The sequence below is a fragment of the Lissotriton vulgaris genome, chromosome 6 (assembly GCF_964263255.1).
Source record: "Lissotriton vulgaris chromosome 6, aLisVul1.2, whole genome shotgun sequence".
NCBI lineage: Eukaryota > Metazoa > Chordata > Amphibia > Caudata > Salamandridae > Lissotriton > Lissotriton vulgaris.
The window spans coordinates 562,866,439-562,891,096 of NC_141694.1; the positions used below are offsets into that span (position 1 = coordinate 562,866,439).

The following is a 24,658-nucleotide window of genomic DNA, read 5'->3' on the forward strand; positions in this document are numbered from 1 at the left end:
CTCCACTGGATTCCTTTGGTGTGCCTTTGCTCCCCAAGCGTTCATGGTAGCCTCTTGTTAGGTTATAGCTGAGGGATCCATTCCAGACACCAACTATGCCACTCTGATTTGTTTTGAGGGAGATCTCTTATCAGGCATGGCACCACAGACTTTGGCTCTAATGCCGCCCCCAGTGCTGTGACTGATTCCACCAGCCCGAGCTCTAATGCTAGAACAGATGCCGGAAGTGAAGCTAATAGTCTTATCGGAAAACAATTTTCCGCCACCAAACAATGGCAGTATGCTCATTCAGCCCAGAGAGATACCTCCTCACCATGATGATGAGGAAGGAGGCAGCTGACTACACTTATTGGGACCCTGATGTTGTTGGCAATCTGTTTTATAAACTGCAAGATGCCCGTGGTCTGGACAACTCTCTAGACATTGTTCTTACCTTCCCACAACCAGCGATGGCAACTAAGGAGTTTGCCTCCTTCACAACAGTAATTAGAAGGAAGGGGGTGGTTTAGCTCTCACTGCCCTACAACAGAAATAAAGACAGATGTCTTCATTGCGGTCCTTAACTCAGGGCAAACCAACCAAGAACCTCTTGTGCCTTTCTATGAGGTATTAAATGATGGGCACCTGGGCAAAGCCAGGATTTTGCATTTCGAAAAACAAATGGATGACAAGATGGCATAAGCCTGCTCCCAGGGATCCTGAGTTCCTACTTTAGCACACCACCCTGAAGAGTCTAGTGGTACAAGCATCTACCTGAGCCCGAATGAGTTTCCCACCGCTCTGCCTGGCGGGAAATCTAAGTCAATGGAAACTTTCACTAAACATATATTCTCTTTTACCAGCCGTGCCCTCATATCCGTGAACACTTCCTGTCTCCTGGGGAGATATTTGCACGTGTTATGGGAAAGAGTGGCAGAAATCTTGACAACTGTCCTAAATGATAACGGGCGACCCAGCAATGAATGATTACAGTTGGCCAGGACACAGCGAAATACTCCATAAGTTCCGTCTTGAACATGACCTGGATAGGGCATAAGACCAACCTGGTGCGGATAAACCACTTCTGGATTCGCTCCACAGGTTGTCATCAGATGTCCAACAGTCTTTAATGTACCTGCCCTTTGATGGCTCTAGGCTGTTTGGAGCGATGGCAGACTCTGTCCTGGAAAAATTCAAAGAGAGCAAAGCACTGTTCGCTTTATGGAGCTAGCACCATCTGTTCAGCAGATCCCACAGTAACCCCACCTCTTTTGAAGTTTTGGCAAGGGATACAAACAGCAACATCAATACGCACCTCTACTGCAGCAGGCCTCCAAGTCCTTTCAGGGTAGAGGCTAACCTCTCAGTTGCCTAGGGGCAACATCCTACCCAAACCTCAGCCCCCCTCCTGCAGCTTTTGCAAACCCACTCTAGACTCCTCTGCAGCTCACAATCTCCTAGTGGTAGGATGTATCACCTATTACCTCCCCAGGTAGCGGAGCATCGCATATGACCAATAAGTGCTGCAGTTCATCGACCTGATTATTCCTTGCCTGTCTAGTCCCACTCACCAGATTTGCCACCCACAACGCAACACTCTCCGGAGGACCACTTGTCCATACTCTGCAAAGAGGTTCAAGCTGTCTTGCACAAGGTAGCAATAAGAGAGGGTGTCTGCATCAAAGATCGGGGCTGGCTGGTAATCCTATTATTTCATGGTCTCAAAAAAGGACCGAGGCCTTTGCCACGTTCTGGCTCTATGCCCTTTTAACTTCTTCCTCGGGATGGACAAGGTCAAAATGCTTACTCTAGCCCAAGTCTGTTTGCCCTGGATCTGGGAGCCTGGATAGTGGGTTGGTTTTGCAGGAGGCCTATTTCCACATCACTATCAGGGCGTCCTCAAATGCCACCTGCAGGTTCATGAGGGCCACAAGCACTTTCAGTACACCGTGCTCCCCTTTGAACTTACCAGTGCACCTCAATTGTTCAGAAAGGTAATGGTGGTGGTTGCAGCCCATCTGCGGAGGTTGGTAATACCTGTCTTCCCATACTTCGATAACTGGCTTCTGAAGGCAGGCTTACATCAAGCAGCCATAATTCAACTCTAGACGATGGCTAACATCGTGACATCATTGGGATTTTCCATCACTGTGCCGCAGTAACACCTGACTGGATCCCCTTCATTAGAGTCATCCTGGACACAGTGCTTTTCCGAGCCTTCCATCCGCCTCATTGAGTCTAGGACATTCAGACTATAAAACCAATGTTCAAACACTTAACCTGGCTCTCAGTGAAAGTGGTTATGAGGCTTCTACTGCTCATGAACCACGCCAGGAGGCACATGCAGGCTGTGCAGTGGGATCTGAAGTCTCAATGGGCTCAGCACCAAGGGGACTTATCATAGTCTACCCAGGTGTCAAAGGAGCCTGTGAACAACCTGCCGTGGTAGATGTTCGTCCAATATTGGATCAGCAGCAGAGCCCATTTCCTGCCCCACCCAGAGGTTTCGGTTGCTACTAATGCATCATTGCTTGGTTGAGTAGGCTCCCTTGGAGAGGTGGAGATAAAATAACTCTGGTTTCCGAAGGCGGCTCGCCACCACATCAACTTGTTGAAGTGGCAAGCGATCTTCTTGGCCCTTTATGCATGGCTCCCGACTATCAATGGGTAATGGTACAGGTTCTCATGGACAATATGACTGCCATGTGGTATTGCAATAAACAGGATGGCATGTAGCTGTGGGCCCTGTGCAAGATGGCTCTACATCTCTGGAAGTGGCTGACTGTTCAGGGTATGTCCCAGATCATCTAGCACCTGGCAAGATTTTTAAATACAAGTGCAGGTGAACTCACCCGACATCGCCTAGTGGACCTTAAATAGCAGCTACACTCAACGTGGCGCAGGTTATCTTCCAGCCCTTGGAAGAACCCTGGCTCGATCTGTTCGCCACCATAGAGAACACTTAATATCAATGTTTTTGCGCAGTGGGGTTCCTAAAGTCGTTCTCCCGCTGAGATGCCTACTGCCTGCATAGGGGATTGTGACACCTGTGCTTCTTTCAATCCCTACCTCTCCTGCCCAGAGTGCTGAAAAATATCAAGCCAGACCAGAGCCCAAGTCATCCTAATAGTAGACTGAGCGAGAAGAGTATGGTACCTGGAACTTTTGGCCCTGAGCACTTGTTCTCTGATCTGGCTGCCCCTTCAGGATGATATCCTATTGCAGCAACAAGGCTGGGTCCTGCACCGGAGCCTGCACAATCTCCACCTCCATGCATGGAGATTGAGCCGTGACAATTTGTCTTTTGACCTTCCCCCGCAAACTGGTTGGTGTTATCTTGGTAGCCAGGTGTCCATCCACCAAGACTGTATATGAAGGACGTTGGGTGAAGTTTATCGTTGGTGCTCCTCCTGTAACATCCAACCTTTGTATGCAAATTTGTCTTATGTTGTCATGTACTCTCTCTCTGTAGCCCTGCAAGGCCTTGCTGTGGCAATAGTTAAAGGTTACCTTTAGGCCCTCTTGACCCTATTACAGTTGCCCGATCAGCCATCCCATTTCACTTCACCAGTTGTGATGTGGTTTTGAAGCGGTTCACCCATATGTTCCCACCAACACCATTTACACAACTTTTCCCTCTGCCTCCTCACCCTTGAGATTGCATTTCTCACTGCCATAGAATCCGCGAGGCAACCATGCGTACTGCAGGCGCTGTCTGCTGTACAGCTATACACCTAATTTTTCCCAGATAAACTGGTCCTTGACACAAAAGTAGCATTCCTGCTTTTCCCATAGAGCAATTGCTCTTTTTGTCAACGTTCTATGCACCACCTAATCCCTCCAAGGATGAAGAACGACTCCACTTTCTGGACCCCAAATGAGCCCTGAGATTCTACACTGACCAAATTAGAGATTACCAACAGGATGACAAACTTTTTGTCGGTTTCGCTGGAGTGAAAAAGGGCAAAGCAGTGCGACAGAGAACCATTTCCTGTTGGATTGTGCTGTGCATCAAGATCAGCTCTGGGCTAAAAAGCAAATCCCAGAAGGATTGTGTGCTCATTCCACCAGAATGAAGACCGGTATTACTGCACTAGCAAGCAGTGTACCAGTTCTGAACATTTGCCAGGAAGTTGTGTGGGTATCCCTCCATACATTCAGAAAGTATTTCTGCGGTCTGGCGGGACGGATACGCCACCCGATCATTCCTACGGGATTTGCTGGTCTCAACCATTCTACAGACCCACCACCAGGGAGGCACTGTTTTGATATCTATTCACGTCAGGAATCTGCAGTTAGAAGTCTCTATCAGAAGAACAAGTTAATTACCTGCGGTGATGCCTATTCTGGTAGGGATTCTATCTAACCACAGATTTGTAAATGATCCTCGCCGTTCTGTGGAATGGTCTCATTCAGTCCATTAATAAGATCCCAAATCTGGAAGTCTGCGCACTGCTGTGTTCTGATTTCAGTGACTCTATGTCCTTAAGCGTGGACAGGGATCAGAAAGAAACTGATGTCAGCATGCAGATATGGCGCATATATGAGGGCCCTGACATCACATCTGGGGTGGACCTCTCCGAGGCAGAGCTGCATGGCGCCATCTGATGACTCGTGAGGGAGTTGCTAGCAAAAAGTTTCCAGATCCAGTCTGAAGCCTGAGGAAATTCACAAGCTGAAAAAAAATCTGCAGTTGGATTGAGTCTCTATCAGAAAAGGCGTTACCGCAGGTAAGTATCTTGTGCACAATTTCTGGCTGTCCATCCTCAAACAGTATGTTCACAATTTCTGTGAATCGTAAGTATGTGGATGTAGATAGATGCACGTAGTGCTTAGGGGAAACGGCCATTACAACGCCACCAAAACCACGTATGACCATTACTACGAATCCCTTACAGTGCACATGCCTTTTGCCACAAATTTCTATCTAAAGGCACAAATGGTAAAGGCGTATGCGTCGTTTTTATAAGAACATGAATGAAAAAGGCATAAAGTTTCAGGTAACAATATAATACAATTTATCTGATGTCATTTAGCATCTAAATTGGCTCACTGCACAGATGAATTCGTAATGCATTGTCTCTGGATTCAGTAGGTGGCACTGTATCACCAGTAACTGCTGTGAAAAGTTACGACACAGCGCTGGAAACTACAGTTGCACGAGAAATACACTGGCATGTACCTATGTAACTGTTCAATGAAAGTGATCAAACAACCGGCTCTCTCAAATAGACCAGGAATGCATTCAGGAGGTGCGATTGTGCATTTAGCATGTGAAAAAATGCGTGATCGCACACCCACAGACAGACCTTTTGGATTTGATTGTGACGAAGTCTGTTTCTGTAGTCAGTTATGTGTAACCCAGGGCAAAGAACTACGCTACGCTCGCGTAGTTTGGGAAGTTTGCGCAACTTCGCACTACCAGAACTGCACGTATTACAGTGCAAACATGCGTAGCGTAGTGCAGCGGTCATCTTTTGCTTGCTCGCGGTCCTCAACGTCAAGTTGGCGACCGCGAGCAAGCAAAATTACATCCTCACAACACTTTTTCCTTGTTCGCGATCAGCCAAGTTGCAGATCGCGAGCATGGAAAATAAACCTCCCGGAGAGATTCTCAACGCATGGTGGTCAGGTTTCTCATTGCGAGTGGTCGCGCATCCTCGCTACCGCTCGCGATGAGAAACTACCAGTCCGTGTTGAGAAAGTTGCAGCTCGAGTAAAAATCTACTCGAGCGGCAGAAAAAGTACAGCTCGCACTGTCCAAGATGCCGTTGTCAATGATTGCACAGTGCCGGATGCTTGTCCACACTGTGCAATCATTGAAAACGACATCTTGCACAGTGCAAACATGCTACTACGCAGTTCGCGTAGTGCGAAGTGCACTTTGCGTAGCTCCGCGTAGCGCTACTTTGCGAACTACGCCCACCCTTAGTTATGTGTCGATGTAACCAGTGTTTGTGCACGATTAAATGTGTGCAAATGTTTTTCCATAAGGCAGTTTACATGTTTTTGCGTGTTTGTGTGTGTTCAGCTTTGAGTGACTGTGTGTACTTGTGTTAATGTTACGAGGTATCTGCTGATTGGCTTATTGTGATAGTATAATGTGTTTGCTTTGAGGCAAAGGTATGTGTTGGCCTGTTGTGCATTTGATTTTGTGGTATGGTGGGTGTTGTGTTGGTACATGTATATATGCGCATAGATAGGTGTCTGTGGTTTGTTTGCGTAAATAGGGATGTAAGTTAGCATATAAAGCCAGTGGGTATGTTTGTGGGTGTGCCTACATATGCGTTGGTAATTGTGTTTTTTAGTATTAGGGAGGTATGTATGAAGCAGATATGGGGATAGTACATTTTTACCTTGCATATGTCTTTATCAACCATCCTTTTAAAACGGAATTTTTATGGTAAAAAGCCATGCATGGTAAAGGCAGATGCGTTGAAAAAAGTTTAGTTATAAATGCTTATGTGGTAATGACGCATGCGTTGTAATGACGGCGTTGTAAGGGCATGCGTGGTAGTTGCATGCATTGTTCCATCATACAAGGAGTGCTTAGATCTGCACAATAAAGCTCTATCTAGATGTTAATAAATGAATTTGCTAGGATTGATTTTTAGAAATGTATTGTTTTGTTTCTTATATTTCTTATATTTATATAACTATTTCATTTCCAGCACGAGTGGCCGTGGCACAGAGTAGCTCTCTCAATCTGTTTACAAATCGCGATGCTGAGCTGGAACAACGAGCCATGTTGCTGAAGAGGTTGGCCTTTGCCATCTTTAGCAGTGAAATAGACCAGTACCAGAAGTTCCTCCCAGACATACAAGGTAAGAAGCCAGACTTTAATGTTTTAAATATCAAGGCCAGTAGAGAGAGACTTTGCAAAGTAACAGTGTAGGGGTGTATTGAGACACACAAAAGTTCATTGATGATCATGAATAATAACTAGACCAGGCATGTGGGGAGGCATACGATGTAAGAGTCTCCCTTGATGACAACATATGAGACATGGTTATTCTAAAAATTGCTAATATAGGTAAACCAGTTATGCAGAAAACTAGTTATACATTGCAACATACCCATTTTATATCAGCCATCAATGTGCAGTTTAGTTACAGTTACCCCTAAGATAGCTTTGTCACATGCAGATTACATGTAAATGTTCTGGTTTGTTTTGGTAAAGGATCTATGTTGAAACACGTTGCCATATGTGCAACAAAAATGGGGGGGGGGGATTGCAAATTAACATACTTGAAAGTAGAGTGAATGATTTTTTGACTCCTCTCTTCTGTGACACTGCCCTTATACATTATATATCTTGAAGGGATTAACCATATTTGGTTCATATTATATTATAATAACTTATGCATGAGAATGTACAAAGCTTCAGAAATTAAAAATAATTATTGAAAGAAACACATGCAGTTGAGAGATGTCTAGAATAGGAAAGGGAGGGGATGGGTAATGATACATTAGGAACGAGGATCACACAATCTCGACCAGCAACCATTATAAAATTAGAATACAATTGATGGATTCCTTTTTTATGTGGATACAAGCACCACTAGAATATACAATTCCCCTATAGCATACATTCTTGGCAGCAGGATACAGCTTTGGATGAGAGAAGAGGAACATGAGGAGTTAGCTTTGTCAATATTGGCTGATGAACAACAGTTCTCTTTTTACACATCTGAGTTTCAGTAACTTCATTTCAACAAACATGACGATAATGCAGTCATTGCTTTTATTAAGGCTTTTGTTTCATGATTCCATTCCGTGATTCGGACACTTCTAATACTTTCATGTGACTCATTTCTTTAAATCATGTCTGGCACAATCTGTTCTATCAGCCTGGCCAAGATTTTATTTCTGATAGTTTCAAATAATCTTGTATATTTAGGCACATTAGTAATTATAAATGTATGCTATCAGCGCAGGTCATTTTGCAACTAATCATTGAGATACGTTGCGCTTCAAACCTTAAATTCTGGCATTCACCACTTCACCAGTTCAATATTACATATTTGTCTTGTAGTTTAAAGAGTAATGAGTAATGTTCTTCTGGCATATTATGTCAATACTTTACTATAGGCGGTGTCTAAAATTGAGGTTTCTCTCCGTTGTTTTATATTAAACATGATTTTATTATGTCGCTTCAGTAATGACAATTATTTGGGTGTTATCAGAGGTAAGGTCATGTGCCATCCCTTACTGGGAGGATTCAGGGTCAAAGTTGGCATGCTCCTTCCCGTGAGATCCTGAAGGTAAAAGTGTGAGTGATGACATTTTGAGGAATAGACATCTGTGGATGTTGGGTCACCCGCCACTCTAAATCAGGCTCTGTGTATTTTTGTAAAGAGGTCATTAGATGATTTAAATCTGCAGTATCTTTCTCTTGTTAGAAATAATGTTACTCATGTTTCTTGGAGGTTTCATAATGTACTAATCGGTGTATAAAAAGTAAGAATACACCTGTCAACAACATTTTCCTGAACAGTGATATCATGCCTGTTTTCTTCTTCAGAAAGACTAGTGGATAGCCTGCGATTGCCACAAGTTCCTACCCTTCACTCCCAAGTGTTTCTCTTCTTCAGAGTGTTACTTCTAAGAATGTCTCCGCAGCACCTAACATCACTGTGGCCAACCATGATTACAGAACTGGTATGTTATTTTTTGTGTCAAGCAACTTAAACAATGTGCAAAATTAAATATAATAAATTTAAATAATTTGAAGTTAAGGTATAAATTAGTTATGCCTTACTACAATTATGCTTTTTACAGTTAGCACTGTCGTGAAATAATACATGATTTGTAATAACTTTTAGACGGCAAATGTTTCACAATCTGCCTTGACCATAATTTCATGAGCAGCAGCAACAGTGTGAGGTCTTTTATGCTTGTAACCTTTAACTTAATGGTCACTATAGCAGAGTGATGCTGAAATGAGATGCAAGACTTTGCATCCTACATCTTGAGCAGCTGACCACCTCACCCACCATCCCCATCACTCCCATACCACGGTTTCAGTCATTCAATAAAATACATTATTTTAACATATCTCAATGAAAAAACACAAAATAAATGCAGTCAACTGCAACACACAAGCACCTAAGGATGTAATACTCAATCAACTCCAAGACATCATGAGCAAAGGGTTATGTGATGAGGCTATTTCTGTACTCCTATTTTCTGTTCTATTAGTCTCTTCATCCTCTCAACAAGAGCTACAGGGCCTTTCTTTCCTAGCACCATTCATGAGTATATACCCCAATGCCCACATTCTTCTGGTAAAAGCAGCAGTGGACTGTAACTACATTATGATGTAATGTTCTTTAAAGTGGTGAGTCGTCAATTCTTTCCTACATTGTATTTGGGTTGTGGTAGTCCTGATGGATATGGGGACCTTGTTCCAGAACTTGGATGCATAGATGGACTAGGTTGTTCCTTTTTTTTGTGCCATTCTTCATCTCTATTCTGCAGGTGTCCTGGCTGTGGGTGTGTCGAGAGCCACCGCTGATGGTGTGCTTGTCATGTCATCCAAGTAGGTAGGAATGCCGCTTGTGATTATTTTAAAGATAAAGGGTTTGAAGGTGGTGTGGGCAGGCAAGGGAAGTGGAGCCTAGAAAGTTCCAGCATTTAGGATGGCCTTAATGGTGGCCTCTATGGGCTATATTCAATGACGGTTCCCAAGATACATAACGCAAGAAGACGTATTTGTCATAGAAGAATTTTGATTTAGAAAAATATGAAAGTAAACACAACAGTTGAAATAGTTTGACTCCTGTTAAAGGTATCACTCAAGTCGTGTCCCCGGGTTCTTTTTTATTGTTCATGGCATTCACACAGCCCTAACTACCACTATTATCACTTTGCATCCAAGCAGATTCACCTTACACTACCGAGTTCACCAGCTGTGACTGGTGCTAACTACTATTTGTCTGAATGTGTTTGAATTGCAAAATGTCCTGCTATCTTTTAAATGCCAATAACAATATGTTTTAAAAAAAAAAGGTATCAATCAAGTCACTGTAAAACTGTGTCACTCAAGTCACTGTAAAATTACACAATGGGTTCTAGTGTGATAAATCTGAGCTCAATGTAAATACAGTGGCCATAATCGGTTTTCCACATGCCATGGTCTGCATTGCCTTCACCTTTACCAATTACAGGTCTAGAGGATGCACTTATTACACACATTGTTTATATTCACTAAACTATACATGTCTGTGGGGGATAAACTCGTAAGACAGTTTCATAACTCAGGCCTTACGGTTCTCCTGTCCATTGTATCACATACTGGTGTTGTGCCTACTAATAGTACCGTTCTGGTCTGGTGATTCTATGTCCCCACTTGAGTTTGGCCAGCAAAGTGTTGTTGCTAAAGACAGTCAGATTGCTAATTACTGCATTTCTTGAACTTTACAACAAAACAAAAGAATATAAAAAATACATAATAGTGGAAATCTTACCTTTACCTACTTTTTCAAATTGCAGAAGGTTGAAAGTTAATCTAAAACTTCACTGAATTCACCATTGGCAAGTTTTTTCCTGTATCCCCGGATATTAGCTTGAATCTCTGCAGCAATGCTTTCTCCGTGAATTTATGTTTTTGAGTTATTATTATTATTATTATTATTAAAACTTTTATAGCGCGCTCTATTACCACGGGGTATCCTGGCGCGGTGAGTAATTTACCAGCAAGAGTGATAGATCAAGAACAAGTCTGTTAGAGTGGAGAGTTAAACAGATAAGTCTTAAGTTCTTTCTTAAAGACAGTAATGGTCGTAGAGGCTCTGAGGAACAGGGGGAGGGCATTCCAAGCAGAGGCTGCCTTAACTGAAATTGATTGGCCACCCAGTCGGGCGTATTTGTATTTGGGAATGGCCAATTGGCATTGGTTGGCCGATCGTAGGGAACGGTTGGGAGTATAGAATGAGAACCGTTTCTGCAAATACGTTGGTCCCTGGCCATGAGCTGCTCTAAATGCCAACACGAGAATTTTAAACAAGATTCGGTGTGGCACTGGGAGCCAATGCAGGCTTCGTAAATGGCTCCGCACGCTCGACCTCCTGGAAAGAGAGAAGAGCAGATGTACTGCAGCGTTTTGTATCACCTGAAGGTGATGGACCATGTACCCAGGCAAGCCACTAAATAAGGCATTAGCGTAATCGAGCCGAGACAAGATCAGGGCTCGAAGGACAGTCTCCTTGGCTGCCCTGGGAAGGAGAGGGAAAAATCTTCTCAAGGCTCGCAGGGTACCGAAGCAGATGTCAGTCAATTTTTTAATATGGTCCGAGAACTTCAGGTCCTGACCGAACCATACCCCCAAGTTCCTAGCTGGGCCTCCCATCGCACTAGGACAGGGCAGGTCCGGGGGCCAAATCTGGTCCTTGAAGTTGTCAGGGAAAGAGCCAAAAAACAGAACCTCAGACTTGTCTTCGTTGCACTTAAGTTGGACTTGTGCAAGCCACCGAAATACTTCCGACAAACAATGCTGGACTGCTAATGGATCAGACACACCCTTAGGCCAGGTGAAAAGCAGCTGTGTGTCGTCTGCATAGGCCATTATCTTGGCTCCCAGCTGTTCCGCCAGATAGAGTAAGGGGGTCATATAGACGTTAAACAATAAAGGGCTTAACGTAGACCCCTGCGGAACTCGAGTTGTCAGTCTCTTCGGGGCCGAAGAGTAGGGGGGCATCCAGACCTGCTGAGTTCTATCGCTCAAAAACGATGGCAACCAGTCAAGGGCCAGCCCTGAAATACCAACGGCTCCCATTCTTGCAATAAGCAAGGCATGGGGCACCGTATCGAAGGCGGCAGAGAGGTCCAGTAGAATCAGGACCGCTCTGCCACCCCCATCCAAGCACTCCCGAACTGCCTCTGAGACCTCGACTAGTGCCGTCTCGGTACTGTAGGCCACTCTAAACCCTGACTGAGCAGGATGTAGGGCATGAGAGGACTCGATGAAACTATCCCGCTGTTTGAAAGCCACCTTCTCACACACCTTCGCCAGAGCTGGCAACAGTGAGATGGGCCGATAGCTCGATGGCGTTGATGGATCTAGACCAGCCTTTTTTAACAGAGGGAGCAGTTTTGCCTCCTTCCAACTTCTCAGAATCGAGGCAGTAGAAAGGGAGAGGTTGATGATCTGAGTCACCTCTTGATTAATGATATCCACTATCCCTCCCAAAACCCTGGCCGGGCAGGGGTCCGAGGGAGATCCGGACTTTAAAGCCGCCAGGATTTGCCGTATGTCAGATTCCGAGGCCGGCAGGAAAGCAACAAACTGAGCCTCTAAGCATCGTCTATCCGATAATGAAAGGGCAGATGAAGTCGCAGAGGTCTTTTGAGCCGCTTCTAGGTCCAGTTGGATTTTTACAATTTTGTCCGTAAAGTAACAAGACAATTCTTCAAACCATTGAGCGGAAGAAGGGAGCAGGGGTTGGGCAGCACATGGAGATAAAAAAGTTTGGACAATCGAGAAGATCTCTTTACTGTTGTTATCCGCCTTCTCGGTTCTATCCGAATAGTACCTGCTTTTAGCTGTCTTAATCGCAGCGTAGTATTCCTTTTGAGCTGCACGTAAAGTCTTCTTTTCGGCTGGCAAGTAGGCTTGTCTCCAGACTCGCTCTAATTTCTTACAGACCAACTTCTGTTCGCGCAGAGCATGCGTGAACCATGGTTGTGAGGGTCTCGATCGCATCCGACGGATACCCCCCACATTAGTGGAGGCAGCGGAACCATTCGCAATCCAAAGATTGAATGCGTCGACTGCCGCTTCCATCTCCGTCATTGGGTCCGGACGGGTACCGGAGAGGGACTCAGATAGGGACACCAAATTAATTTGTGGCCGATGTACCAGAGAAGGAGTTTTTCTCAGATCCTTAGCTAACTGCCAAGCGAACTTAATCAAACAATGGTCGGACCACAACATAGGCATCGGGGGTGACAGACTGATGTCAAAGTTGGTACAAACCAAATCAAGAACGTGACCTCCCGCATGCGTAGGGGCATCCACCCATTGAGTGAGGTGAGCCATTCTAAAAGACTCACTGAGACGAGTAGCTTCAGTAGTATTCCCGGAATCCACATGAATGTTAAAATCGCCCAGCAGTAGGTAACGGGAGAACCGTAAAGCTCGTGGCACGATAACCTCCTCCAGGGTTCCAATAAAGTTTCCAACATAGCCTGGGGGACGGTACACTAACGTGCCACCTAAGGTAAAATGCGGACTAAGCTCCAAACAAAAGTGGAGAAGTTCTGCCTCTATCAGCTCATCCAGATGTTCGCAGGTGAGGGTCCAATGATCCCGATAGATCACGGCAACCCCTCCACCTCTTCCCTATTGGCGATCTGCTCTGCAGATCCTGAAACCACGGGGGATAGCTAACTCGACTACTGGCGCGCAGGAGTCGGTCATCCAGGTCTCGGTGACAAAGAGCAGATCAAAATCATTTTCTGCTAGTAGGTCAAAGACCTCAGCCGTGTGGCACACCAGTGATCTAAGGTTGATTAGGCCGCCTGAATGCTCTTGATTTGATTGCAGGGTTGGGTAGGCGGGGGTATAGGACTATTAAGTTGATAATTACAAAAAGGGCAAACTCTGAACCGACTATCAGTGACCACCCAGGTATGCGCAGCCTCACAAGAGGGGTCATTTAGAGTCCTTAGATCTGCAGATGTATACCGGAGTGCTACAGGAGGAACATATTTGGAAGGAAAACGGCCGGGAGTCATGGCCCTGTGCCCGGCCAGAGCACGGACGGGCACAGACGGGCCCTCCTTTGGCGCTCCTTCGGCGCGCAAACGGCGCGCCCGCTGCGCGCGTCCGCTGCGCGCACGCCTCATCACGGCGTTTAATACGGGCGGGCGAGCAAAAGGCTAGAGCGTCAACCCCGGTGCAATGCGGCCCCGCCTCACTTCCGGGGACTGCTGGGGCCGAACGCTAAGAGCGGAGGCATGTGCAGAAGCTGCCAAAGTGCAAAGTGCCAGAGAGGAGAAACAAAAGAGGGACCAAAAAGGTTGGAAGAGGTTCTCACTATAGGGGCGTAACAGAACTCAAATCCTAACAATGTAAGTTAAAAATGCTCACACAATGTCAGCGCTATAAGGTTAAAAGATATTAAAAACGTTCAAAGAGTTCCACCTGATAAAAGAATCATGAGTAAACCAAAGTATCCTCTGTCTCGAAATCAGACCAAATCTCTTTGCTTCTTGTATCATTTCTATTATCACGTCAGCATAGATTGATATCAACTTTAAACAAGATTGATTAAAGCAGCCCCATATCATTCAAGCGACCATGGGTAGTAATGCTTGCTGCTCGACATGTTATCTCCCAGTTAAAAAAAAAAAACAACCCTATAGCTAGCAGACTACATCCTAGTCTATGTAGAGTAGAATTAATAATAAGTGTTCTTCCCCCACGTCATAGTTACTCTGTTGTACTTGCTCGCTACTCAAGTGTTTTTTCTACAGCATAGCATATGAGCATTGTGTCTGTTGGCAGGCAAACAGAATTTATAAAGCACACACCACCCTTCTGGGTGTCTTGTCATGGATTTTTCATAAACCTGTCTAACCAAACAGGCCAGTCTTTAGGTTCTTCCTGAATATAGCGAATGATGTTGAGCACCTATTACCTAGGGAACAGTCTTCTAGACTGCTAGCGATTTTATACATAAGGCATATCTGTTACGAGAGGTTAGGCAAAACGTAGGAATAACACCACAATATCTTTGCTTTATAGATTATGGTTAGGATGGTAAAGCTGTAATCTAGAGGTGAGTTAACTTGGAGCCAGGTCGCTGATATACCATCTACTACAGACAACTATTGCTGGAATCTAAGAGCTGAGGATATGCATTCCTTTTTTATAGGGACATAACAGCTCTTACAACAGTGTTTTGAACTTTCTTCCAGTCTAAGCAGCAGGGATATGGTAATACAGAATATAATGCATTCCAGTTGGGAATGAATGGCATTTTTAGATAATAAAGAAAGGATTCACTTGAGTTTTCTTAGTTTTAGGTAGCAACTGCTCACTACTGCACTGATCTGTAGTTCTAAGGTGGTATTAGCATATAATGAAAGCCTTCAGCTAAAGATGTCTAGCTGCAGATTCCTCACCTTGTGACTATTCCCCAAAAGTCAGACTGGACACAGAAACATTTCCATAGTACCTCTGTGCACCAGATGGTAGCACCATTTAGCTCTACCCTGATGTCAGTCCACTCTGGAAGTGACGTGTGTGGTCTATGTAGGCACCACTCCTTAATGCTGACGTCTGTTCCTTTCTTTTCATGCCACCAGATGCGGATCCGGAGATTCTTCTCATCTCTCAGAGACCCTTACCTCTATTTTTCTCTCACAAAAATACATTTTTCAGTCTCTATGGGATGTCCCCTCCTAAGACAACCGGTTTTAAACCCTGTACGGACTATTTCAAATGAATGTCTGTGACAGATCCTCAGCAAGCATGCCTGTGGTGTTTAGGGTCAGCCTGCTACTCCAAGACCTAAGGAGACACATTGTTGGGACCGCCTCAATTTCCGCTCCAATTTCAAGGCCTGATCCTGGTCCCGCTCCCATTCGTAGAGTTGACTGACCCGCTGTAAAGGCCAACCTTTGACACACTACAAATCCTTCAGGAAGCATAAAAAACACAAGTAGTCGAAGCAGAGTTCCACTCCTTCGCGCCATTCCCACCTGATGAAGCACATGGTATGGGAAGTACCAACCATTTCGCTCCTGCTCCTCGAAGTCCGCCAACTTTGGAGCCAATTCCCCAGCGGGTTCCAGCATGACCCGAATTTCCAGGGCTTTCATCACTCTGCGCCAGATTGAAGAGTTTCACACAGCTATGGTGTGGCTCTACGGACCTCTACTGGCTCCCTGTGGTGTGGCATGTGCACCACAGAGCCGAGATCGAGATGCCTTCCACCTGGAATACTGGCCGATTCGCACTTGGTGGCAGGAGGACTCTCTGAGCCATTTATGCCCTCGACTCCACATCTGACGCCACACCCGGCACCTAAACCCACATCAGGCCCAGGTACATCGACACCGATGCCGACCTCTCCTCCTGAGGAGCTAGTTGTGATTGTCCTGTCAGATGCCGAATTGACACTCGTCTCAAATTCAAATGAGACGCCAGCTCTTGCACTTGAACTTCCATATGGCAGGCAACCTTCATACCATTCCTTCTTCCGCATCAACTCTGACAATTGCTATGAGCAGGGTGAAGAGTACTGTAATAAAGTGAGATTCACACTGGATTAAGATCAGTAGGTAATATTTAATCAGCCCCAACCAACAGTCAGCTAACAACTGACAAACATGGAATTACAAGATATGGGAACCTTGGTATCATGTGGTTCCAAACTCTAGGTTCCAACATGGAACCAGTAAACCCAGGATGACAGGTCATCACACTTCTTCCTCTTAAACACTAAACAGGTTTACATGTCCAGCAACGAAGTAGGCAACAGAAAGAAAAGGAAAAGCAAAGAAGAAACTATCTAGACATAATCACGCAAGTGAACAGGAGGCCTACATACTCTCACACTCTTGCGAGAATAATTAGAACGCAGATCAGGAACAGCAACAACATCATCACATTTCCCCTTTCCACCAAAATGAGAAACACTACTATTGTTCCAGATACGACCATCCTCCGTCTTTACAGCATTTTTGAAAATTTTCACAATGGTTCTAGGAACAGAAAACTTCGACCAGTTATGACAGCCCACAGGAGCCCTGATTTTTACTACCTCCCCCACCTCAAACTTGGAATCCTTAGCAGAATTTCTCCTATCCACATACATTTTCCTTTTTCTCTGAAGTTCCAATTCCCTTTCTCTCCATGCATCCACCCCATTATTTTTTACACCCTAGTCTGCAGCCTTCCAGGCAGGACACAAACAAGTATTCGGTGCTCTACCCTTGAAAAGTTCAAACGGAGTCTTTCCTGTGGTAGAGTGAGGAGAGAATCGATATGCTGAAATTCTGTTCTGTAACTCTTTTCTCCAGTCCAAATTGTTAACCCTTGCCAACTGAATGCTTTCCTTCAAAGTTTTGTTGAGTCTCTCCAAAGCACCATTTGCTTCAGGGTGATACAAAGAAATCTTCTTGTGAATTATGCCACACTTACTGAGATACTCTTCGACTTTCCCAGAACAAAATTGAGGCCCATTGTCAGAAAGAATGGAGTTCGGAAAACTCTCACGTTTAAAGATAGACTCCAAAAAGGAGATAACCGACTCACTTGTAATCTCCCTTACCAAACTGACCTCAACCCATCTAGAATACAAATCCAATTAAACCAGCATAAATCGAGTTTGATGCTCACCATGTAGGGGCCCCACAATATCAACTGCAACTTCATCCCAGGGGGACCTGGGCAACCTCCTGCAAACCATAGGAGAAGACCTCGTCCTCAAAACTTTGATGTTGTGATTGTAACCTTTTATACATCCTAGTTTTCACTGAACAACTCTTTATAGTTCTTAATGAACTTGTTCTCAACATTGTCTACAGCCTGTACTTGAATAACTGGATGAGCATTTGGATTGAGACTCACACCCAACCTTGCCTGATGAGACCAACTCAACAAGTTGTCACCCCTGTTTACCACATAAACTTTTGCTTCTGTATACCTCCCTTTATATTCAATGCAGTCAAAAAAGTAACCCATTATTTTTATGGGATGTTCTTGATAACCTGTTGGTCTTATATCCGGTTTACACAAAGTTTTTTTCTTCCCAAACACATTTTCAAACACCTCATTTGAAATAAAAGTAACATGTGAGCATGAATCAAATTTCATCAACACACTTGCTTCCCCAATCAACACATAATCAGAAGGATGCTCTACAACATCATCATTAATCTGAAAGCTGACCAACTTAGTCTCAGTCTTCATATCTCTCCTAACTCTTGTTCTACAATTTCTACCAATGTGTCCCTTTCTGCCACACACATTGCAATTGAACTTAAGGGCAGGACACTCTCTTGCATTTGCCATATGCCCATATCTCCCACATCTATAACAGGTTCCTTGAAAAGGAGTTGTGAATTTCTTACTCGACTGTATTTTAGAAATACCACTGTCAACCTCCCCTTTCAGCCTTTCCTCCTCACACACCTCTTTTTTTTTCTTCTCATCCTGTCTCTTCACAGCCTGACACACCACTTCTTGTGTTGAAGAACTACTTGGTTTTTCATCCTTTTTCTCCTTGCTTAGTTCCCCAACGCATTTTAACATATGTTCAACCCTTTTTGCAATACCTACTACTTCTTCAAGTGCAGGCTCATCCTTTAGCCACAACTCTTCCCTTATCTTATCACTCACGCATCTCAAAACAAACTGATCCCTAATTCGTTCTTCCACTAAACCTCTAAACTTGCAACTTGAAGCCAACTTTCTTAGAGCAGTAATGTACTCCTCAACACTCTCTATCTTACCCTGCTCTCTTAACCCGAAATAGTACCTTTCCATGATAGTACTCACTTTAGGAAGATAATGTAAATCCAACTGCCTAGCACACACCTCATACTCATTCAATCCTCTTTGTTCTGCTTGAGGAATGACCGGAAGAGTCTCCAAAATATCTTGGCCTTCTCCGCCCAAACAATGCATCAATAAAGCCTGCTTCCTTTCATCACTCAAATTTGCACCACACACCCTTGCGTAATTTTCAAAGATCTTTTTCTATTTTTTCCACCTAATCAGTGGTTCACCCGGTTCCATCAGGAAGAAAGGAGGTGCAGTTACATTCTGCATTTTACAGCACCAATTCCACTCAAAACCCTTACACTAGTACCACTATTAAACCTTTACCAACAAAGTACCACCTCCCTTCCCTCAAAAAGGTGTGCCTATCACCGTCGACAGGCTTCAAGTTCCTCAATGTGGAATCTGTCCGCCAAGCTCCTCCGACTTTTCTCTCCCTCGCGTTTTCACTCGTTTTCCATACAACGGGTCCTTCAGTCCTGCTTTTCCATCGAAGTAGATATCCTTATAATGCCACGCTCCAAAGCGCTGCTTCACTTGTATCAATCCTCTTGAAATAACAGAAAAAAAACGAATAGAAACGAAAAAAAAAAATCCAAGATGAGCGCCACTAATCCATCACAAACATTCAGACTTGTTTCCAAGGTGGATTGGGCTTTCTTTTCTTCTTTTTCCAAAACCAAGTCAAAATGGCCGCCACAACATCAAATGTTTCTTTCTTTGGCTATTTGAGCTTGTTTTCTTCTTTTCCCGACCTAAAATGGCCTCTAGGAAACAATTGTATCAGTTTCTATGGGCGATCTCGCTTGTTTTTTCCTTCCATGAAACACGCCCAATCAAAGATGTCCGCCACCTTTTTCTCAAAAAAAGGACTTATTTCTTAGGGAAATCACCCTCGAAAATCGACGTCAGTTACAAACTCCGTTTTTCCTATTTTCTTCCGAAAATAATTGTAAAAGTCTACCTTTGCCGATTTTCATTGCGCTTACGATTTCCTCAACGTCCTTCACCGCGTTTCCTTCGCTGGGCCACAGCTGTACCTTGAAGATGTTGGTTAATCTTCCTTCACCGACACAGCTGTCACGTGAGATTTTCTCTTGATGTTCAGCTATACACCTCTTGTTGAGGCTATCTTGCACGAGTAGATCCCATCCAGAAACGTCGCCAGTGTAATAAAGTGAGATTCACACTGGATTAAGATCAGTAGGTAATATTTAATCAGCCCCAACCAACAGTCAGCTAACAACTGACAAACATGGAATTACAAGATATGGGAACCTTGGTATCATGTGGTTCCAAACTCTAGGTTCCAACATGGAACCAGTAAACCCAGGATGACAGGTCATCACAAGTACATTCAGCCCTTTGCCAAGGACAATTGGTATGTGGCTTGCAGGAGACCAGTGGGCTAGATACCTCCTCGGAGACAGCTCTTTTCTCTCCTGCCGACTCAAATACAGAAGAATCTGCCTCCTACACTATAGTTATGCATAGGGCAGTTGAAGTCCTTGACCTCCAGCTTCCCACTGTGGAGTTGAATACAAACTTGTTAACTGAGGTCCTACAAGAGGGCCAGACTACTTCTAAGCCCCTCCTACCTTTCAGTGAGGGCCTCACTGAGACCCTCCTAGGGGCTTGGGCCAAGCCTATTACTGGCCCTCCAGTTAACAGACAAATTTCCAGGCACCATCTCCCTGCTCCAGGCAACCCAGCATTTTTCTTGCAGCACCCTTCTCTAGAGAGTCTTGTGGTACAGCCACAAGCTGGACCAACTCCAACCATTTTCCTACCTCTTCCCCTGATAGGGAATCAATGCAAGTGGAGACAGTTGGTAAATGCCTTTTCCCATGAGCCAGGTTGGCGGTGAGTTCTGTCAACACCTCCTGTTTGTTGTGCTGTTAGACTCATGCCCTTTGGAAATCGGTGGCACACGTCTCCCCTGGTGTAACAGAAGACTTTCACCCTGTCCTTTTACAGATGATCCAAGATTGTTTCGGCATATTATTGGAGCTGGGACTGAGGTGCGGCATCTAAAGGCCCGCTGCTGTTTATTCCTAAAGATGATCCAAGATGGTCATGATGTGGCCAAGTTCCAAATTTGTATTGGCTTGAACACCACTGACTCAGTTTGGTGAGCTATTGGCACCAACGTTGCCATTCTCCATGTGTGGCTGCGATTGACTGGGTTCTTGTTTGACGTCCAGTCCTCCATGATGGACATGCTGCTCGATAAGACACGTCTGGGGACAAGACAGACTGTGCTCTTATACACTCCTGGGAGAGTAGGGCACATCTCCCATCAGGGTCCTTCTGCCCTGCCTTGCCAGTTGCAACAATTCTACTATTCCTTTTGTGGCTTTGGCTGAGACATTCCTTATTGCCAGCTTGTCCCCAGCAGGATAGCCAGCAGTTTCGCGGGAGAGGCTGAGGAGTCCACATCCCCCATAGCCAAGGTCAGTTTGCCATCTCTCCTTTTTGAAGCAGGTTTATTACCATCCCCATTTGTTCTCAGCCCACGCTTGACAAATCACTCCAAAACTTTCCAGAAAGGAGCTGTGGAGTACGAGACTTCTTTTTAGAAACTTTCATACAGATTCGTCAAACTGTTTTAAAGTTATAAACAAACAAAATAATCCACTTCCTGTCATTTGATGATCCCTCTCTTCCTGAAGGGGAGATGAGGAGGAAGTTTGTCCTATGAAGGAGAACCCCGATCCAGATGAAAACTGGTACCAGGAGTTGGGTGACACTAGTGGTTTGAACACTTCTCCAGACTCTGAGAAGCTTTCCCCTCAGGGACCAGTCTCAGTGGAAGGTGCATCCTTCACCAAATGATGCACAAGTCAGCGGAGCTTCTTGATGTGCAGCTGCCTGCAGTTGAAGTCAAGAACAACGTCTTGACGGAGGTGCTTCGCCCAGGAGCCCTTGAGAACCTTCAGTGAAGCCATCACCGACATTCGCCAGGGCTAAACCTTGCACGGGGGGCTCCTGTACAATGCATGATTGCCTGACCTCATTGTCCCGTGCCAGAAAACCTAGCCTTTCTCTCCCAGCACCTCTCCCCTGAAAGCCTGGTTGTGAATTCCTCAACCTCCAAGATCAACCCAAATGCCCTTTCATTCCACCCCACTGGACAGGAAATCTAAGAGCCTCGACACCTTTGGGAAGTGTATGTTTTCTTCCACCAGCCTATCCTTGCTGTCGGTAAACAGTGCATGCCTCTTGGGCTGTTACTCTCATGGATTGTGAGACTCTGTTGCACAGCTGCTTCATATGTTTCCTGAGAAGGGCCACGCTATTCTACCCAAGCCCTCATGGATGGCCATGACTCAGCAAAGTTCACTCTCAGGTACTGGCTGGACACAACAGTCTCCCTAGACAGCCACAGCTTATAAGGTAGTGCTGCGTCATCATGCCTGGTAGCGGTCCATTGGGGACTTGGGGAATGTCCAGGCATCCCCTGATTGACATGCCCTTCAAGTGCTCCTGCTTATTTCGCAATAAAGCTGAAACCGCTCTTGAGTCGTCGGCAGATCTCCAGGGCTTTCTCTATCTGCCCAATCTCAGCAGCAATTCTTTTCACTCCTACCGCGAACATGGTTGGGGCACTTATAGATACCCACTATACCAGCCGTACCTACCAGTACAAAATCCTGCCCAGTCCTTTCGTGGATGGAGCCACCAGAAGAAAGGATGCATGAGCCGACCCATTGAGCTGTCCATTCCTCTACCCTCTTTCTACCACAGCCTTACTGCTCTTTAGTACACCCTCTATCCAGCACGGCCATCCCATTGGGGGCAGGATTAGGCACCACCTGCCCTAGTTGCATGCAATTTCTTCATACAAGTGGTTGCTTCAGATTGTGCGAAAGTGGTACGGCGTCCCATTTGTGGAAACCCTCTGCCTTTGCACCATTTCCAGAATGGCTGACGGAAGATCCCCTTTCCTTGGTCTTTCAAGATGTGCAGGCTGTTTTGTCCAAAGGTGTCATTGAGGAGGTGCCTTGCCAGAAGTAGGTCATGGTTGCTACTCCTACTACTTTCAAATGCCATAAAAGGACGAAGGAATTTGTCCTATCCTATGTGCCCTCTTAATATATTGCTGCAAAAAGAGAAATTCAAAATATTCACCCTGGCTCAGGTCTTGTGTGCATTGGACCTTGGAGACTGGACATTTGCGTTAGATTTGCGAGAAACTTATTTTTTCATCCTGTCTTACAAGCTCACAGGCATTACCTGCCATTCATAGTGGGCCATGTGCATTTTCAGCTTGCTGTGCTCCCCTTCGGCACCAGTGCACCTCCTGTGTTCACGAAAGTGATGGCGGTGGATGCAGCTCATCTTCAGGGGTTGCAGATACCAGTCTTCCCCTACCTCATTGAGTCGCTACTAACGGTGGGCTCGCCCGAGGCAGTCGTCAAACACCTCCAGTCAACAGCAAACCTTTTTCACTTGCTGAGCTTCACTATCAACATGCCAAAGTTCTTCTTAGATGCTTTAATCTGGCCTATTCTGGATACAATGCAGTTCTGCTACTACTCTCCAGGATATTCGGGCTATGATCACAATGACTCAGCCTCAATCCTGGATTTTGGTGAGACTACTTCTGAGGCTGCTGGGTCTGATGGCCTTCTACATCCTTCTGGTAAAGCACGCCAGATGGCATGTGTGGGCACTGCAGTAGGATCTTAAGTTCCAATGGGCACAGCAAAAGGAAACCTCTCTGTCATTGTCCAGATCTCGAAGGAGATCTGCAGTGATGGCTGACGAACCGCGATTGGGTCAGCGGCAGACCCCTCTTTTTTCCCTACCCAGAGCTGACAGTGGTTAGTGATATCTCCCTTCTATGGTGGGGCAGCCATCTGGGAGAGGTTGTGATCAGAGGACTCTGGCCTCCCGCAAAATCTTAGCTTCATAACCATCTTCTGGAGAGATTCACCTGAAAGCCTTCCTTCCATCTATCAAAAGGAGATGTTTTCGGACAATACCATCGTCATGTAGTATTGCAAAATCAGGGCGGTGGGATTGTGGCCCCTATGCCAGAAGTCTCGGCGCCTTTAGACTTGGCTGAAGATCCAAGACATTTTCCTTTTCAGCACCTGGCAGGCTCCTTGAACCTCAAGGCAGCCAAACTCAGCCATTGATTCCTTGTGGATCGTGAATGGCGAATACACCCAGAGGTGGTGCAAGGTCTCTTCCAAGAACGAGAAGAACCTTGGATCAATTTCAGCACTTCTTATTGAAATCTCCTCAGCGACTCTTGCTTTGAGACGCATTCTGTTTAGCGTGGAACTGGGATCTACTGTAAGCCTTTCTGCTGATACCCTTTCTGCCCCAACTTCTCAAGAAGATCAGGACCTAATCCGGACCTACTGCACCCAGGAAGTATGATGTATTGAACTCCTGAGAATAAGCATCTGTCCTCCTATCAGGCTGCCACTTTGAGAGGACCTCCTGTCGCAGCAGCAGGGCAGGGTCCTGCACTCGAACTTGAGCACGCTCCACCTTCATAGATGGAGATTGAAGGGCGGCAGTTGAGAGTTTTCGATCTTCCTCCCAAAGTCTGTGATGTCATCCTGGCAGCCAGGTGTCCCTCCGCCAAAAAGGTATACGCCTGCTGATGGAATAAGTTTGTGACCTGGTATTCCTCACGCCATTTTGACCCGCTTTCTGCACCACTGTCAGAGGTGTTGCTGTTTGTTTTATCTTTAGCCTGGCAAGGCCTTGCCCTAGACACTGTCAAAGGTTACTTGCCAGACATTTTGGCTTTGCTTCAGTTGCCAGACCAACCTACCTGTTGACCTGTCCCCCTTGGTGTGGTCTTCCACCAAACCGTTTGCCTTCACCCCTCTTCTTTTCTGAAATGAATTTGTTTTTACTTTAGCAATTGTGCTCCCGCCTTGAAACATGGTACATTTGGCTAACATCCAATTGGTGCATTAAATATACTTATAAATCCATAGTAGAGTGGTCCCACGTGTACACAGAGCCTGTAATTTAAATGCTACTAGTGGGCCTGCAGCACTTGTTGTGCTACCCACTAATGTAACACTTAAAAACATGTCTTAGACCTGTCATAGCAGGCTGGAGTGTAGTTTTAAACTGCCATTTATGTCTGGCAAAATAAACATTTTGAAGAAAAATGACTGGGAAATTACAAGGTAC

General features: G+C 45.2%; 1 protein-coding gene across 2 annotated transcripts in view; it reads left to right on the forward strand.

The window, feature by feature from the left end:
* Positions 1–24,658, forward strand: part of DOP1A (DOP1 leucine zipper like protein A) — a 1,079,867-nt gene that overhangs the window by 965,694 nt on the left and 89,515 nt on the right. For both annotated transcript variants that reach the window (XM_086926553.1, XM_086926552.1), the window contains 2 exons: positions 6,651–6,803; positions 8,504–8,640. In XM_086926553.1, the coding sequence (XP_086782679.1) occupies positions 6,651–6,803; positions 8,504–8,640 (290 nt within the window). The remainder of the gene's footprint in view (positions 1–6,650; positions 6,804–8,503; positions 8,641–24,658) is intronic.